The following is an 18,252-nucleotide window of genomic DNA, read 5'->3' as shown; positions in this document are numbered from 1 at the left end:
ACTGGGAAGCTTTGCTTTACACTACAGGCTCTAATAATGTACATCGAAGTATCAAGTGCCGCGGCTACACAGCCACTGTCGGCTAACACTTCCGGGTCTGGGATGTCACAACTGACGTCATCACGTCTCGACGTACGTTTCACTTTCCCTTTTGTACAAGGGACATTTGGGTCTAATATTCAATCATAAGATACAACAAGGCACGTGTAGATCCATGGCTCTTCCATTTTTAGTAAGAATTAATGATTCAGTTAATCAACAGTGCTTGTTTAAATAATACTTCAAATTAATCAAATTAACCTCTGATAAGCAGGTTGAGTAACATGATCCCCTCAGGAGGTACCTTTTAAACCTCTGTTCCGCAGTTATTGGGTGATCACCGGCTAGTTCTCTCTATAAGGGTCCTTCTTCTTTCTATGATTGTCCGATCATCAGGTCTCCCTACCAGATAGGAATCAGCACCTCTGACTCCTGTTCATGATTATACTTACCTTTGTTGTTGCCGGCTTCATGGTTTCTACCGTTCATCGATCCTGCTCCAGAGTTATTACACCCGTGTGGATCTCCGTACTCCTGCTCTCTGCAGTTCATCGCTTCTCAGCATTGCCTGTTCGGTTTAGTCCACAGTCAAGACCTGTGGCCTCACTGCAGAGCATCGCTCATCATCGATCCCGCTCCAGAATTATAACACTGGTGTGGATCTCAGTGCTTCTGCTCTCTACAGCTCATCGCTTCACAGCATCATCGTTCAGCTTGTTCTGCTGTTTAGCGCAGTCCTTCTGTGTCCTGCTACCCATTGCTTCGCAGTACTACCTGCTCAGACTGTTTCACTATCACAACTTGTGGCTATTCTAGTGATCTTCATACAGCATCCGTCTAGTTCCTGAAACTCCATATACCTGAGTCTACATTCCATTCTGCCTTACAATTACTTGGTGGTTCTCCGTTTTGTTTGCTCTGAGCCCCCTAGAGGGCTGTGACCTGCGGTTAAGAGCAGCTAAGACCATATTTCCTTGCAGGAATCCCTGTTGAATACCTCTCCTCCGTTAGACTCCGTACCACTCTGGGGGTAAGCTGTCACTCAAGCAGAGATCAAGATCATTCCCACTATCTGGCTTTCGTGACAATGTCCTTGCCTTAAGTTAGCAACCTATATCCTTGAAGTCATTCTTTAGGACACTCCACCTTCTCTAACTCGGTCATTGGTGCCAACAGGCACTAAAACTGCCAGGTCATTCCCAGCCCCTCCCAACAATCTGTTCACCCAATCTGTAATATGCCGAGTCCGAGCAGCTGGGAAACAACATACTGTATGTTATGCATGGTCCCGGTAACAGATTGCCCTATCTATCTTCCTAATAATTAAATCCCCTACCACCACAATCTGCCTGGGTCCCTGAGTAACTCTAGTTCCCACTATGCTGGAGAAACCGTTCCCCTGGTTGCTAGAGAAAGCAGTCTCACCCAACTCTACCAATTCTGAACTGTCTTCCACAGTATCTTCATCCAATCTGGCAAATCTTCTAGAATAGCTTAGCTCAGAACTGGCCAGCCTCTTCCTCCCTTTACTACCCCTAGTAACTGTTACCCAGCTGCCTACCTGTGCATCCTCCTCTGTCTCTGCTCCACCCTGCTCAGCTAACGCATCAACGGTGAGCTGTAAACTCTGCTCCAGGTTGGCAATCTCTCTCAATGTTGCAATGGTCTGCTTTAGATCAGTTACCTGGGCTTCCAAAGAGAACAACTGCTCACATTTCTCACAGAGGTATAAATCTTGGAACAATTGCTTCAAGTGTGCATACATATGACAAGATATGCATTGAGTGAGATCATCAAGCCTGCTACCACTCATCTTATTATGACTAACTTAACTTCTAATAGCCTACAGTGAACTCGAAAGTACTATCGTTTGCTAGCCCCTTACCAGGTTAAACCCCCTCTTGTATTCAACTCCTTACTGGATCTAACTCCACACTTTAAACAAAAAGCACTTGAATTTTAAAATGCAGTGGAAATCACTGTTTTGAAGGTAAAGGTTGGTCACACCAAATATTGATAAGATTTAGATCTCTCTTCTGTTCATTCACTATGCATTTGTAAATTGATAAAAATAAACTATTAACACTTTTATTTTTGAAAGCATTCTTACTTTGCAGCATTTTTTCCACGCCTGCCTAAAACTAAAAATTGTAAAGTTTGGTGTAGTATACTGGTGGTATATAAATACATTAATATACAGTATAATTTGATTGCAGCTACAGGTTTTAGGACACACAAGTGAATTCATATAAGTTGTTTTCAAATAGAAAATTGTTTACTTTGGATGTATTGTGTATATGTGTGTATAATTAAGTTTAAATCCAGAAGAATTTCATTATTTAAATATGAACTATTATATAGTTTGTGAATATGACCTCTATACAATTGATGGCATCAACAACACATGCGTTACAGATTCCAGGAAAATTGAGAATTCAATATCACCTCTAGGAAAACTTGCAACAGTACCCTAATTTATTAGAGTAGTGATACTTAAGTATTTATCATTTGGAACCCCAAATATCAGAGTTCCACTCTGCTGGGACATCATATATCAGCATATCATGGTTCTGTGACCCTCTGCGCCATGCCACTGCATTGTGAGTCCATTTTTAAGAATGCTAATATTCTGGGACCCCATGTGTCAGTATGACTGACATTATCATGGGGACTCCATCTGTAAGTGTGCCATTGACCTGGGATCCCAGAGGACAGTATTGTCATGAATCGGGGTCTTAGTCCAGTTTACACCACTTATTCTGCTCAGGAGGTTGCCACCCCCTGTATAGTCTCTGCCTGAGTTCTGAGTCTTTCCAGTCCCAGTTGTGGTACAATATTCCTCTGAGTTTCTGAGTTCCTGGCGGTATTAATGCTCTGGTCGTGGGGTCAAGTCCTCCCTGTTCCCACGTCCAGGTTCCAGTCCATCAGGTCCAGATTGCAGTAGTTTATTACAGTACAGAGTCCAGTCCAGCATTCCCCCTCCTAACATCTGGTATACAGGAGTAGAAGTACCCCCATGAGCAAGACACTGATCCGGCCTCACAGTTTCCACTACATCCCTGCCACAGATAGCTCCAAGGGTCCCAAGACGGATCCCAGACACCCTATTGCAGTGACAAGTATGCATTTGTTCAGGGACCCCATATTGCATTGTGTTATTTATCTGGGAACCAATGTGTCTATATGCAATTGTTCTGGGATCATTGCCATTGTTCTGGGATCCCTATAGATGTGATTCCCATTACAATGTATTGCATATCTGATAATTAAGGGATCCCGAAAATTTCTGGGGCATCACTTGGGATTCCAGTCCACAAGTTGCGCACCTCTTTATTAGAGCATGCAATACATTTTCCGAACCAAAATAAATTACTTTTAAACCCAACAAGATTTTAGGCTTGGGGTGGTGTGTCTGGTGGTCAACTTGGTCACTTCATTTCACACATCATTTAGAAGGAGTTTTTCAATCAATGTTTAAGGAAAGAAAATGTGCATTTTTTTATTATTATGCTTTAGTCAATCTTCCAATTATAAAAAAAAATAATTCCTGTTTTGTCCTCATGACTTTTGTTTGCTTTTACATATCATATGTTACATCATTTTTATTTACAGCAAAACTACCAAAGCACACACATTATATATTAATTATTATAACTGCAGCCACCCCTCAAATAGTCATCTAATGCAAACATCCTCATCATATACCACAAAGTCCAATTAATTTCTCTGCTTGTTTTGCCCAGTACTTTATTTTACAAAAGTCCTTAAACAACTAAATGGAAAAATATGGCTCTATGTGTGCATAGAGACATCTGCTCATTTTAAAACAAACACAGGATTTTAATAAATCCGATCTGGCTATGTACTCAATGGCTCCTGTTCATGTTAAGCAAATTCAAGTCAATGGCTGGAATACATATGACAAAATTTGCCACTGTTTATTTGCAAACAAACATGATATGGCATAAAATTGCATATTTTGGAACAGGCTCAATAGACAAATAAAATAACTTATACATTCCAGATTTTAGTGCATAAATACAATAGTCACAGGTATCAAGAAAACCGGTTAATCCATTTAGATACTGGGTGCCTACGTTCACTTTACTCTAAGATGAAATCCATTCTCATCTCTCTTAGCATTATATGTGCTGTTACATGGACTGGTAAGATATTTACAATGATTTTTTAATCTAAGAAGTTTCCTTATCTTTGTCTTTTACCCATTTAATTAGAAGTGTAAGAATCTGTTGACATTATACCTAATTTTCTTAACTTGTCCTTAATAGAGTAGTAGAAATAAAGTAAAAATTCCCAAAAATAATTTTGTTAACTTTTGATTTATATATAATTAGTTAAAAAAATTGAGCAAAAATAAGAGATTGCCCTTTTATAGTAATTTTCCTTCATAGCATCCTATAGGATTTTATACCAAACAGAAAATTATAGAAGTAGGCATGCAAATTACAAAATATATATTAAATAAGGTTCCGATCATGAGGAAACATTTTCCTCCATGCACGTCAGGTTTCTATTTGTACATCTATTAAAACACTTACCAGAGTTCCCCTTGTAGTTTGTAATCAATAATTACAGGTGATATCTGATAGTGCAGGAACATTTATATGTACATTTGTCAATTGTCAATGTTGTAAGATTAATTTTTATTTTGAATCATATTTAAGGTAGTTTGCTGTAAAATATTGTCATCTATATAATGTTTTATCATTGCCAAGATACACCTACAAATCAATTCAAAATAATTTAAAATCAGGGTGAAAATGCTATTAGTTGATAAAAAAAATATCAGGTATCAATGTGGAGAAATAAATGCCAATAATGACCAGCAAATCACCTCCATTTCTACTGTACATTAATTGGATATTAGATCTTTCTAAGGTGTCCAGGTTAGGATTAACATAAATCAATGCAGTTGCTAAGTGTATATAGTATACCATTTAAAAGAATGAACAGACCCAATACACACATACACACTAGTTTTTAATACATAGTGAGTACTCATGTCTGGAACACATCTCATATAGAAAACCCTTTCCTAATACCTTATCAACAAGACAACTAAATAGGTATGTTTAGGAAATGTTTGAAACCACAGTTATAACTTGAGATCTTTCATTTGACCTAAAGTGAAAAGACTGACATTTCACAGGACAGTTTCATATATTCCTGCTGTCTAAGGACATCCATAAACACACTTATAGACACAGGGTTTTACCTCCACTTGTAGAATACATAAGTCATTTGGGGGCATCTTTATTACCAGATTACTTTAACCATGGCTAGTCAAGCAAGTTATGCCACTACATTAAGGGGAATAGTCAGCACCTGTGGATTTATTAAAATATTTTATTTCTCTTTATAGTTGTTATCCAATTCTTTATGTAAAATTTCACAGCTAACCAGTTTCCATCTTTCAGTGCATATAGTTCCGCCATGATACATGTGACACAATCATGCTTTCCAGGTACCGTGTATGGCTTGGGATTTTTTAGCTCTACATTCCTCAGCAAAAACTTACGTACGTAATCATAACCTTTGAAATGTAAACACAGATGGTCTTACAATCATGTAGACATTATCAGTGGTTACTTCACATTCTTCACACTTTTCTGCAAAAAGTTCCATTGCATTTTGCATTGCCGGTGTTTGCAGGATTGGAACTTTGGAACCTTGTTTTCCTCGGATTTCAATCCTTAAGAACTGAGGCACAATGATAACTTAAAGTGCCCTGGAAAAAATTCTGAAAGTGGCCTCATGTAGGCGGGATCAAAACAACTCTAATCTTGGCCAACACAAAGTAGGCAGGGTTAGAATACATTTAGCCTTAGCCACAATGGTGGTAACACAGTGCCTGAAATGGCGATAACAGAACAAATACTTCAGAGAAATTTGTTAAATAGGCTTCCCCATGCAAAGGCATTATTTCTGCTGACAGGGATGTACAAGCACACACCAAAAAGCGGCGGAATCAGAACTCTGCGTCCTTATTACCTCCAAATTGAACGCAAAGTTCTCTCTATTTCCAAGATCTTTTAGTGATATATGTATTTCCTTTTAGTACATGGGAAATTTGAGAGCCTTTGCAACTTCTTTCTTATTGCAATGAACATGTTCAATGTGCCAGTCTAGTTTCTAAATGGGTTTCTCACAGTATAGTTATACTGCTTTCTGTTATAGTCTATTGATCCTTTTTTTTTGGAAAGTGATAGGACAGACACTGCAACAAATCTCCTTTTATATTTAAAATAATGTTGCTATCAGGTCGAGAATCATTGTATATAGAAAAAGTCTCTGTTATTATTTCTGTAACATTTCCCTGTAATGGTACCACATCACTGCTGTAGCTGGTGTCTGATCCATTCTCCTCTGGAGGTTCAGGGACATACTCATCTTCAAAGTTGTCCAGACAATAATCAGAGCTGCCATCAATACCACTGGGAATATTTATATTTACCATTAAAAATAAAATATATAGATAAATATCTATATATTAAAGAGATAAGAGGGCTGTCATTCCCCACAGTTCATTTCCCCAGTTACTATCTTCCTTTAGGCAGTAGAAAGCTGTGATGGACTCTCTCTTCCTCTGCCTCTTGCTCTTTCTGCTTCCTGTTATGTGTAATCAGGAGACCAGCTGTGATCTCCTTTGCTCCGATGCACTGAGGACCCTGGCAGTTATATGATGCAACAGTGGACTTCTGCAGGTCTCATAAGTGTTGATAAAACTGCAGTTCCACTAATGGCCAGTGGTGAAGTACATACACGACATATTCACAAACTTGTTGCCTGACAAATTGACACATTGGGACATGCCAAATTTTGATGCTGGGTTTATTAGCAAGGTCTTCTGCATTGTCAAGCATAGTCAAGATTCGTGGGGACCTCATTTTGAGTTCCCATTATGTCTGTGGTGTCTACAATATTGGTGTGTAAGTGCGTCATTGTCTCCACAGGTCTTGGAAGTACACACACATACACACACACACACACACACAGTGACAGCAGTGTAGATATACTCTTTAAAACTAATTTAATTTGAAGGTTGTATACTGCCATGTAATATGACAAATGCTGTGGGAATCTAGCCATAGAAGATGTATCAGTTAATTAACCAGAAATTAATGTTATTATGGTAAAAGCATTCAAGTTTGTAAGGGCCAAGCATATTGCTATTGTTAAAACGCAAAATCAAATAACAGACCTAATGGACCTGTGAGCTATTTTCTGCAGTGAATGGATACATTCCATGAAAAAAAAATTGAATGTCTTACTAATATTTTACTTATTCTCACCTTTCCTGTTCAGTTAATCTATTAATGCCGTGAGGTAAATAGTATTGTGTGTCCAATATGAATAATGTCAATAGGCTATCAATTTCTAGTACATTTTTCAAATGATAATGTTATCATTATTAAATATAACTGATATTCTTTCTTCTAGTTGATGCCATTGAATGTTTCCAGTGCGTCAAAGCAAACAGTGACACGTGTGTCGGAGAGTCAGTTAATTGTCCTAACATGACCCAATGCATGGTAGTTTTTGAACTCTTTCAACTTGGTAAGTTTTCAGTCATTCAGTAAAAGAACCACATGGGTGTTTATAAAATTTACAAAATAAATAATGCATCTCTACAGAAAATAACACTGTAATGAGGGATGCTCCAGAAACTATAATTATTGGAGATTGCTGCTGTGTCCTTTTCATTGCATTGTACAGAAAGTTAAAATAATTTGACTTTCCCAATTAGAAATTAGTTAGGCATTTTGCGCCACATAAAAGTTTGGAACATTTACTTCTAGGGGTGTGACTATAATGAGGCAACATGAGGCAGCTGTCTCAAGCTTCAAGGATTGAGGCACCCATAAATGAGAGTAAGATTTAAATAACAATTTTCATGATGCTTAATTTACCTTGATAGTAGATTTATTATTGCATAAAAATGACCATGTCTTTTATACCAGTCATCATCTGCTATTTATTTACCAGTCATATTTGTGGAAGTTCTTAAAGGCAATGGTATAAACACTAAACTAAAGGCTGCTCACATCAGTATAATGTTTAGCTACAGCCCAGAATGCAACATTGGAAACTAATGATGTACTTGTATCTCTTGTCACATCTAAGTGTTTTAGAATGGAATATATAACTACCAAAGAAGGATAATCACACATAAATATCGGTATCACCTCACACATGCAGCTTGCTTTGTTTGAAATGGAAATTTGTGTATTATAAAGAATAATGTAGACTCTACTGTGAAATAAACTTGATATTATCTATCATCCCCAAGGAAACACTTATCACTCAATTAAAAGGGATTGCAATCCAGGCTTCCCATGTGGCGGACTTTATTCCAGTACTTTAAATGATGCAACTGTAAGACTTAACATCCGTTGCTGTACAAAGGATAACTGCAACACAGATGACTATAAAAGTATGTACTTATTTCAATAATAATCAATATGTATAATGAAATGAGGGAAATAAATTGAAGATGAAAACTTTCTCAACTGTCGCGCTGGGGGGAGTTATTTCGGATTCCTCTGGATGAACACAGAATGTATGAAAAATTTAACTTGACGGACCTGGGTCTTTTTCAACCTTACTATGTAACTATGCAACTACCAATATCTACAGTAAAATACACTGGATGTATATACTAATGTATTCACATGCTTCTATCATGTTTGTCACAATTATCATTATCAAACAGAATCAAGGAAAGGAGGCTCTAGGAATTGTTGATGGGTACAAATGCATTAAAAAAATATTGGGACATGATTATGAACAACTCAATTAGTCATCAAATTCAAACAATAATGCCCACAATTCACATAAGCAACAACTCAAAACTGCTAAAACCCTCTCCTTTTAATTTCCACAAAAGCAAATTATTGGGGTATGGAAATATTGAAATAACTCCTATGTCAATCTTTTTTCCCAGTTCTTAAAACATAGAGATGCAGAGCTATATTTCCAACTTATAGGCAACTGTTTCAGTCTTATTAGATCTAATCAGTGCGAATTATAGATCAATGGCTTCCACTGTGTATGGCTTAAAGAAGATCGTCCTTTAGCACATGGTTGAATTCATGGGGTCTAACATCTGTTTACAAATATGTAGGACATAGTCATATTGTCTACAAATAGGTAATGTGGTTAGATACACAAGAGAGAAAAAAAAATATAAATAAATATAAAATAGTACATAATAAAATAATACACACAACACCTCCACATTCTTGGTTTATTCCCTTTAAATTTAAATAGTGCCTAGCTACTGTGGTAATTTGCTTGTGATTAAATGTGTCTCTTTCTGCTCTTCTAATATTGCCAATATGCTCAAGGTCCTCTACTCTATTGATTTCCCTTGCACATTAGTTTTTTGTCAATTCATACACTATTCTGTGTATATTTATTTCACTGCATTTGTTTTTAGTGTGTTGATCTGACTTTAGTCCACAGTTTATTAAATATACTGGATATACCCCACAGGATCGTGATGATTTACACTTCACATTGCTGGACACATCCTTTTAATGTATAAGGCTCTATGTGACACCTCTCCTTGTCTGTTTATTTACAATTTGAAGTCCCTATGTACTTCAATATGGAATGGCTTTCATCATGTTACTCTTCATCATCATCATCATCATCATTTATTTATATAGCGCCAACATATTCCGTAGCGCTTTACAATTGGGGACAAACGTAATAAACTAATAAACAAACTGGGTAAAACAGACAAAGAGGTGAGAAGGCCCTGCTCGCAAGCTTACAATCTATGGGACAATGGGAGATTGACACATGAGGTTAAGTATACATTTTGCATCTTGGCCCAGCCAGACTGCAAAGGTAGGGTGACTCATAAGCTAAATGATCCTGTCACACAACAATGTTGGTCCGGGGGTAGTTGTCTTGTGTGAAATTGTGTAACAGGCTAAAGGTAGTGAGGTTAAGATGGTGGTTGAGGAATATTATAAGCTTGTCTGAATAGGTAGGTTTTCAGAGAACGCTTGAAAGTTTGTAGAACAGAGGAGAGTCTTATTGTGCGAGGGAGAGAGTTCCATAGAGTGGGTGCAGCCCGAAAAAAGTCCTGTAACCGGGAATGGGAGGATGTAATGAGGGTGGATGAGAGACGCAGATCTTTTGCAGAACAGAGTTGCCGAGTTGGGAGATATTTTGAGACAAGAGAGGAGATGTATGTTGGTGCAGCTTTGTTGATGGCCTTGTAGGTTAGTAAAAGTATTTTATATTGGATTCGGTAGAAGACAGGCAGCCAGTGTAGAGACATACAGAGTGATTCAACAGAGAAATAGCTATTTGCAAGGAAAATCAGTCTTGCCGAAGCATGCAAAATAGATTTTAGGGGTTTGAGTCTGTTTTTGGGAAGACCAGTAAGGAGGGAATTGCAATAGTCAATGCGGGAGATGATTAGTGCATGAATTAAGGTTTTAGCAGTGTCTTGTGTGAGATATGTGCGGATTCTGGAAATGTTCTTTAGATGTATGTAACATGATTTAGATATAGAGTCAATGTGGGGATTATATTCTACAGCCTGTCTGTTTTCTGTTCACGTTCCCCTCAATCCAGTGGTAATATATTGATTGTGAAAGGTTCCCCGTTACCAAACATATATTTACTAACTCTGGTTTACCTAACTTGCTTATAACATACAGGATTTGTCATCTCAATTCCTCTATTTACTTACTGTTGGGTTTATGATTCTATAAGTGAATAACACACACAACCAAATTTATTTCAGTTATTCAGGACAGAATGTTTTATTGACATCTCCTTGCGAACAGATTCGTCTCCATTACACTTTGTTTTAAACTTACCTTTATCCTGATGATAAGTTATACAGCATGTTACTAATATCGGATATCCAGTGTCTCTATGATGTTTTCTTAATACAATACAAGACACGAGACGGTCTGCGATGTCCGATAACATTAACTGTTTACAGTTACCATGGTACCCGCCCGAGATGACGTATAACAGTGGGCGGCTCTTGTACTATAAATAGCCTACTGAACCGCTGGATCGGGTTGCCTTGAGAAAGCTTAGCAGAGTGAAACGCGCGTTGGCGTTACTCGTGCTGTTTTCTCCTCTGCTTTATATATCACTATTAATCTCCTTGTTCTGGGATGTTGTGGGGTTCTATAGGGTTAGGAGTCTGCCGTTTCTGATACTTCAGGGGAGCTACGACAATTAGACTCTCTCACGATACTAGGGCAGACATAATAACTGTTTATTCATTCAGCAATATGTGGCTTCTTTAAACGATCAAGAGTTCTGTTCTTGTACAATCTACATGTGGAACATTTGAACATGATAGTCTCACTCTAGATATCAGTCTGGTTACAAAAAGTTAAGCAACTTATATAATTAGCTGGAATATCCTAATTCACTTGTTCCGTGTATAATACTCTATAACGATAGCAATAGAGATTAAGTAGCTACTTATATACCTAGCATACTTTGGCTTCCTACTCCATGATCAGGAGCATTGTTCTTGTATAAACCAAAGTAGTAAACATCCTAGAAACGTCATTTTCACCCCACACCTGAATCTGTCCACAAGAAGTACAGAAATTCACCCATTAGTAGGAACCTACCAAGCCATTTGATTATATATTACCAATGTTATTAGTCTTGATAGTAGTGTTCCTATTATGATGTGAATCACCAATTATATTCTAGTGGATACTACCTAGATATGGCTATTTGTTAGCAGACTCTCATCCTAACCCAATAGTAGTTTTATTTGGGCAGACATCCCAATATAACCCCCCATCTCTAATATTATCTAATAAATGCAGAAATATTGGAGAAACAGCACGTTTCGATAGTTGATCTATCGATCTTAACAGTTTTTGATTTTTTATTTCGGTCAATCATACCATACACTTGCTTTTAATACTTCACTTCTTCTAATTACTTATAAATGTTATCATTTTAAGGTATACTAATAAAATTTGAGTATGTTTTATATCAATTTACTCTTTTGTCCTTAGAGTGCCCCAAAGACACACTAGGTGTTTTCTAGTGTTTTTTCTTAGACTTAACATTTTGTGTGGGTGCACCTATCTCCAGGGGTTGAATTATGTACCGTATTCGAATATATTTCTTCACTTGGAGTTTCTAGGATTATCCTGGTGCGATAAGGAGGTTCTTGATAAGTATATGGAACTGGTGAGTAGATAGCAGAATAGTCGGGAACTGAATCAGGTCTGGCACAGGGGATAGCAACACAGGAGAAGAGTCAAAGCAAAGCCGAGTCACTACACAGGGAAATTCAATGAAGAGTAGACAGGAACGGAAACGGTCTGGTACACGGGGATACAACAAGCCGGCAGAAAACAACAGGAACTGGTAACAGGGAAAACACAAAGGAGCAGAACACTATGTTAAACGCATTACCGGCAATTCTGCAGAGGATTAGATGGCTATTTAAGGAGAGCAGAACCTATAGGCTGCAGGGGATAATGAGGACACCAGGTGAGAGACCTAAGAGAAACAGGCTGGCCAGGTGAGGCATTACATAGAAATGACAGCCTGAATGAGGGAAGATTCGGACAAAGAAGAGACCTATATGACCCTATCTAAGACCTATCTAATCTATCTAGCTAATCTATCTGCGTATCTGATCTACTTAAACTAATCTACCTAATCTATCTAAGAACTAAACTAACTATCTAAACATCCAAAGTGGCTATCTAATACCTATCAAACTACCTACCTACCTACCTACCTATCTATCTTTCTATCTATTTACTCTGAGAGAGAGCTCGGCGAGTCATACCAGGTGGGAGCTTAATGGAATGGGTATCCATGGCGGAGCAGCTGTACAAAAGCCTTACATCACCAAGACCAATGTCAAGCGCCGGATGGAGGGGTGTAAAGCACACCGACACTGGACTGTGTAGCAGTGGAAACATGTTCTGTGGAGTGAATCACTCTTCTCTCTTTGACAGTCAGATGGGTGAGCGTGGGTTTGGCAGATGCTGGGAGAACATTATCTGCCTGACTGCATTATGACAACTGTGAAGTTTGGTGGAGGAGGGATAATGGTATGGGGCTGAGTTTCAGGGGTTGGGCTAGGCCCTTTATCTACAGTGAAGGGTAATCTTAATGCTTCAGCATACCAAGTCATTTTGGACAATGCTATGCTTCCAACTTTGTGGCAACAGTTTGGGGAAGGACCTTTTTTGTTTCAACATACTGTGCCCCAGTGTATAAAACAAGGACTACAAAGACATGGTTTGATGAGTTTGGTGTGGAAGAACTTGACTGGCACACACAGAGCCCTGACCTTAACCCAATCGAACACTTTTGGGATGAACTGGAACGGAGTTTGCAAGCCAGGCCTTCTTGTCCAACATCAGTGCCTGACCTCATAAATGCTCTACAGAATGAATGGGCACAAATGCCCACAAAATCACTCAAACATCTTGTGGAATGCCTTCCTAAAAGAGTGGAAGCTGTTATCTCTGCAAAAGGGTGACCAACTCCATATTAAATTATATCTATTTGAATACAATATCATGACAGTCCCTGTTGGTGTAATGGTCATGCATCCAAATACTTTTGTCTATATACTGTAATGGTAATGAATTTTGAACTATACATCGGAAGAAAATATGCAAGTAGTCAATCAGAAGCTAGTTAGTGCTGCTGACAGTCGTCATCATTGTATATATACCAGCACCTGCAAGAGATAAGCCATCTGAAATATGTATCTGAGAGTGTGTCCATGTCTAATTGAATTGAAATTTCTTGACTATGCCCTTATTGTACTCAGCCTATGCTTGCACTCCCTCCAGTCCCCTTCCCTATCCCGGCTTTTACAGTGTAAGGACTCATATGTTGAAGATACACAAATTTCTCCATACGATGTATGCATACTTTTTTGTGTACGTGCATGGTAAGAACATACATATCTTATGCATACACAAAAAAGATATGGTAATATGGCGCTGATCTCTTGCACATAGAAATTATACCAATAGGGAAATTTCTTCTATATTTGTCTATCTTAATGAACAATTATTCACGGAAAATGGTAAATAACCACTTAGAATATTAATCCCACAGACGACAATCCTTCAAATCTTCTAAAAGTTAACAGATATACTTGGTGTTGCAAGATGATGACTTGGAGTGGTGTTTAGGTAACACGGGTAGATATCCTAAAATATAAAGGAAAAGATGATAATGTAGTATTTCTGAATATACATTCACAATGTGTCAACAATCCTTCCCCCATAAGGATGCCTGAAATTGTGTACAGTATCCAAGTTCCCAAGCTACTGAAAATCACGGAGTATAGTATAAGGGGACTCAAAAATACAAATATATTGAGGGGATCTCTTTCACCTCTGGTTTGGAGGCCCTCTTGAAAATGCACTTACACAAATGCAAATGAAATTGATATCAAGGCTGCTTCAATACCAGAATCTTCTCACAACATTCCTTAAGTTCCACTCCTCAATTATTTCTGAATGTTGGAATACTCAGTATATGTTAATAGGATGCAGAAAGAGGGAGGGAACGGAATAGCATAGTACTTTATCTTTTATTATATAAATTGTATTAAAACAACTAAAATTAATCCAAGATTTGAAATAACAGCGCATATATATGAGTGGCAAACAGCGTGTAGCATGAAAATCCATGCCAACCTCCTCTTGCACAGATGATGATTTGAGCCCGGGACCTTCTATCACTCTTACCTGCTGATGTGTTTCGATCCTTATATAGTAGGTCTTTCTCAAGGCTTTACTAAATAGGCTCTGATAACACTCTTTTATGTCGTTATTGTGAACAAGCACCACGGTACTTCCGCATTGCACTAATCAAAGCCTTGATTTCAAAACGGGGCTTGGTAGTCAAACATAATCTCATTGGATAAAGATATTCTAAATGGAGGCTCCGGGACAATATGCTTCCGCATCTGCGGGAATCACATACATACCTTATGCAAACCCAAACATATATGCGTCCAACTCTAAATGAGCCTCAAATGGAGCGGTTATTTTATTGGCTTAACATATTTTTATTAGAAAAAAGTCTAGCAATTTAGGAGGCACCAGTGACATCACTAAGACCTTTCATGACCTGTCATCATGAGGCGTGACTAATATTCAGAACTGGTTCCTACTGAATTCATAGGCTCCAAGTTATTGAATAATGGTTTAGCCCACAAAATGGCTGCCTTTACTGTGCGCTGATGCAAATTGCTCTTCAATTAAACTAAGATAACTTACCATTCACACTGAGTATCTGACCTGGGCCTGAGTAAGGGTTCAGTCTGCCCTAGGCTAATGCACTTGTATCACCCACTCGCATTCCATACCAGGCTAATACATGGTAGGTAAAAGCGACCTCATCCTTTAAAATCATTCTTCACCCAAAATATGTGAAATGGAGGGGGTTGTCACACCTGCACCTGTTGTGAACCTTGTCATTCCTACTTGCTTATTCTTATACATTGCCCAAGGATGACCCATTGTCTTCAGTGTTTACCATGGGAATATGTCTAGATTAAAACCTTACTACATTTTTCTTTCATGTTTTCTTTTTAGTTTGGAAAACAACAATTCTCTAATATTTTAAAATTAATTTATGTGTATACCTTTCCTTATCACAGTTTTGCACACCCAAATATTAACACCCCAAAAGCCTTGTACCCTAGGCTGCAGTCTAGTCAGCCTATTGGTTAGGCAGGCCCTGGTATATCCAAAGAAGTAAATCTAGTAGTTTATGGACTACTGGTGATTCATAAGCTTTAGATTCAAAGATGAAAATCCCTTAGCTAAGCAAATTCTTATAAATGATAAAACATAAATTAGAATTTGTTTTTGAACTACAGTATTTTTTTAAGTAGTTTATTAATGTATTTTTCACTACTATTCACCTTTTCTGAGAGTGAAAATGTCATTCAGATGTGCTCTACTCAATCTGTAGTTAAAAAGTATTTCCTATGCAGTTATGTTACCTGTCAGTCATCATTCAGTCTATTATTGTGAGTTAAATCAAGTTAAATAAATACAATGACAGTAGCTGTAGTTGTTAAATTATATTAATAATTAATGATTCACTTTTTTATAAAATAAAATGTTATTGAAATTTCACTGAAATCAAAGGTGTGAAAAAAAGAAAAAGGGGGAACGGGATTTGGAATGGAATTTTACCATATACATATCAGATCAAATGCAAATTTTTATTAAATAAATAAAAGTATAAAAGTATCTCAGTGTAAGACTGTGGCTACAAAATAGAACAGATAGATGTATAGATCGTAATAGAGAAAGTGAAAGAGGGGAAGGAAGAGGAGATATAATACATTAATTATTATAAAATCTTAATAATTATAGTAGGTTTTCATATTAATTAATGCAACATTTCTAGTGCCTCCTGGGAACATAGAACGTAAAGGAAAAATATGCCCTGTCTGCTCTGGAGCTGGATTCACAGAATGTATAAGCAACGATACAGAGCAATGTTTTCATCCAAGTGACCTTTGTGTTGATTATATCGGAAAAATTAAAGATCCAGGTAACATATTTCTATATATAAATTTAAGAGCCTGTTGATGTGTGACACTTTACTGTAGAGTTACCAATTGTAATGTTACATACCTACCAGCACTGGCAAATAAAAAATTGGGACACTTTAGACTACATTCATAACATACTTAGAATTCGCTAACCCGATTTGGCTGAACCACTTATCAAAACTACTTGGTCACAATTTTTGTTGAATTTCTGAACTGTCCAGATTTAATTGAATTGTTGGAGGTACAGTATTATACAACTTTAAAATCTACATAATAATAATTAATATATAAATAATACTGTATGTGTCTATAGTAAACAGATTAAGAGACACAATCCCCTCTCAGGAAGTACCATTTACTTGTACACTCTTACCCTATATCTCTGCTGAAATACATTTTATGCTGCAATAAATTGAAACAATTGGGAATGGTTAACCTATGAATAAAGCCGGTAACCATGGCAAATCTATGGCTCAGCAAAACAGGGAGCTGTCTAGGGTGCTAGGAGTTTACATGGTACAGTGACAAATGTCTATAAATGCTCCTGGTAAAATACATTAACATTTTTGTCCTTAAGGCTGTTTGTTTTGTGCTGATCTTCCACTTTCATGTCTGTTACAGTTGCTTCTCTTTAGTGGTCCTATCTGATTAAACTCAATATTTCCATTGTAAGGGGGAGAAGCTAATTAATGGTCACAGTGATGAAATTAGCTGTAACATGAAGTATGGATGTAATTAGAATAGCTTAATTGGGTGGCTTTTAGGTTGTCACAGCACTGATGGTCAGATATAGAGCCATGTATGTTGCATACATTATAATTACATGTTAAATTAATTAGAATAGGTTCAAGACAGTTTTATTGCTTAAGGTCAGTATTACATACTTTGGTAAAGATCCTTATTTTATTTCTACATTTAATGTTAGTTGGTAAATCTGATCCAATTTGGTCTAATACAGATTACATCTTTAATCCATACTATTCTGATTAAAATGTAATCTCACCGCACCCAATGGAAACATTTACCATAATGCATACTCTAAGCATGATCAAACATTTTGTCCATCACTGTACAATGTTATATACTGCAATCACTTCCATGTTATTTTTTATGAGATACAAAATGTTCTTTATTTGCAGGTAATAACATTAGAGTCGTCAATTACAAAGGCTGCATTTCCCCTTTGGCCTGCAAATATAAATTTAATCCATATATCAGTGTAAAGGAAATTGAAAATAAGCGTTTTAATTGCATCTCCCCAAAATAAAACATAATGTTTCAATGATTGTAACTATACTGAATAATAAATAAATATTGCAAATAACAACAGTTGTATTTTCTGTTTTCAAGGGTAAATATCAGTAATTTGAAAAAAATGTGTTCTATTTAATACACATGCACACTCTCACACACACACACACACACACACACACACACACAGATTTAGGAGCCAGCCCTGGTGGTGCTATGTTTAGAGGACATCTGCATGCCCGCATACACCAACATCTAGCACTAGATGTTACAGCCCTGTTCAACTTCAACAAATGCAATACCTCTTTAAAGATGTTATGCGGTTCTTTATGTAGAATTTCACTGGGGACCAGTTCAGATCTTTCAGTATGGATCGT

General features: G+C 37.2%; 1 protein-coding gene across 1 annotated transcript; it reads left to right on the top strand.

Annotated features, from left to right (window-relative positions):
• The first annotated feature begins 4,123 nt into the window (after nucleotides 1-4,123).
• On the top strand, nucleotides 4,124-17,909 carry LOC142107384 (phospholipase A2 inhibitor gamma subunit B-like). The gene is made up of 5 exons (XM_075190797.1): nucleotides 4,124-4,205; nucleotides 7,501-7,617; nucleotides 8,351-8,494; nucleotides 16,477-16,623; nucleotides 17,764-17,909. Exons 1-5 carry the CDS (start codon nucleotides 4,154-4,156, stop codon nucleotides 17,889-17,891), a joined length of 588 nt encoding a protein of 195 aa, XP_075046898.1. The 5' UTR covers nucleotides 4,124-4,153; the 3' UTR covers nucleotides 17,892-17,909.
• The last annotated feature ends 343 nt before the right edge of the window (nucleotides 17,910-18,252 follow it).

This window comes from Mixophyes fleayi, chromosome 11 (genome assembly GCF_038048845.1).
Source record: "Mixophyes fleayi isolate aMixFle1 chromosome 11, aMixFle1.hap1, whole genome shotgun sequence".
NCBI lineage: Eukaryota > Metazoa > Chordata > Amphibia > Anura > Limnodynastidae > Mixophyes > Mixophyes fleayi.
Note: the sequence above shows the minus strand (reverse complement) of the source record. Positions and strands in the feature narration are given on the sequence as shown.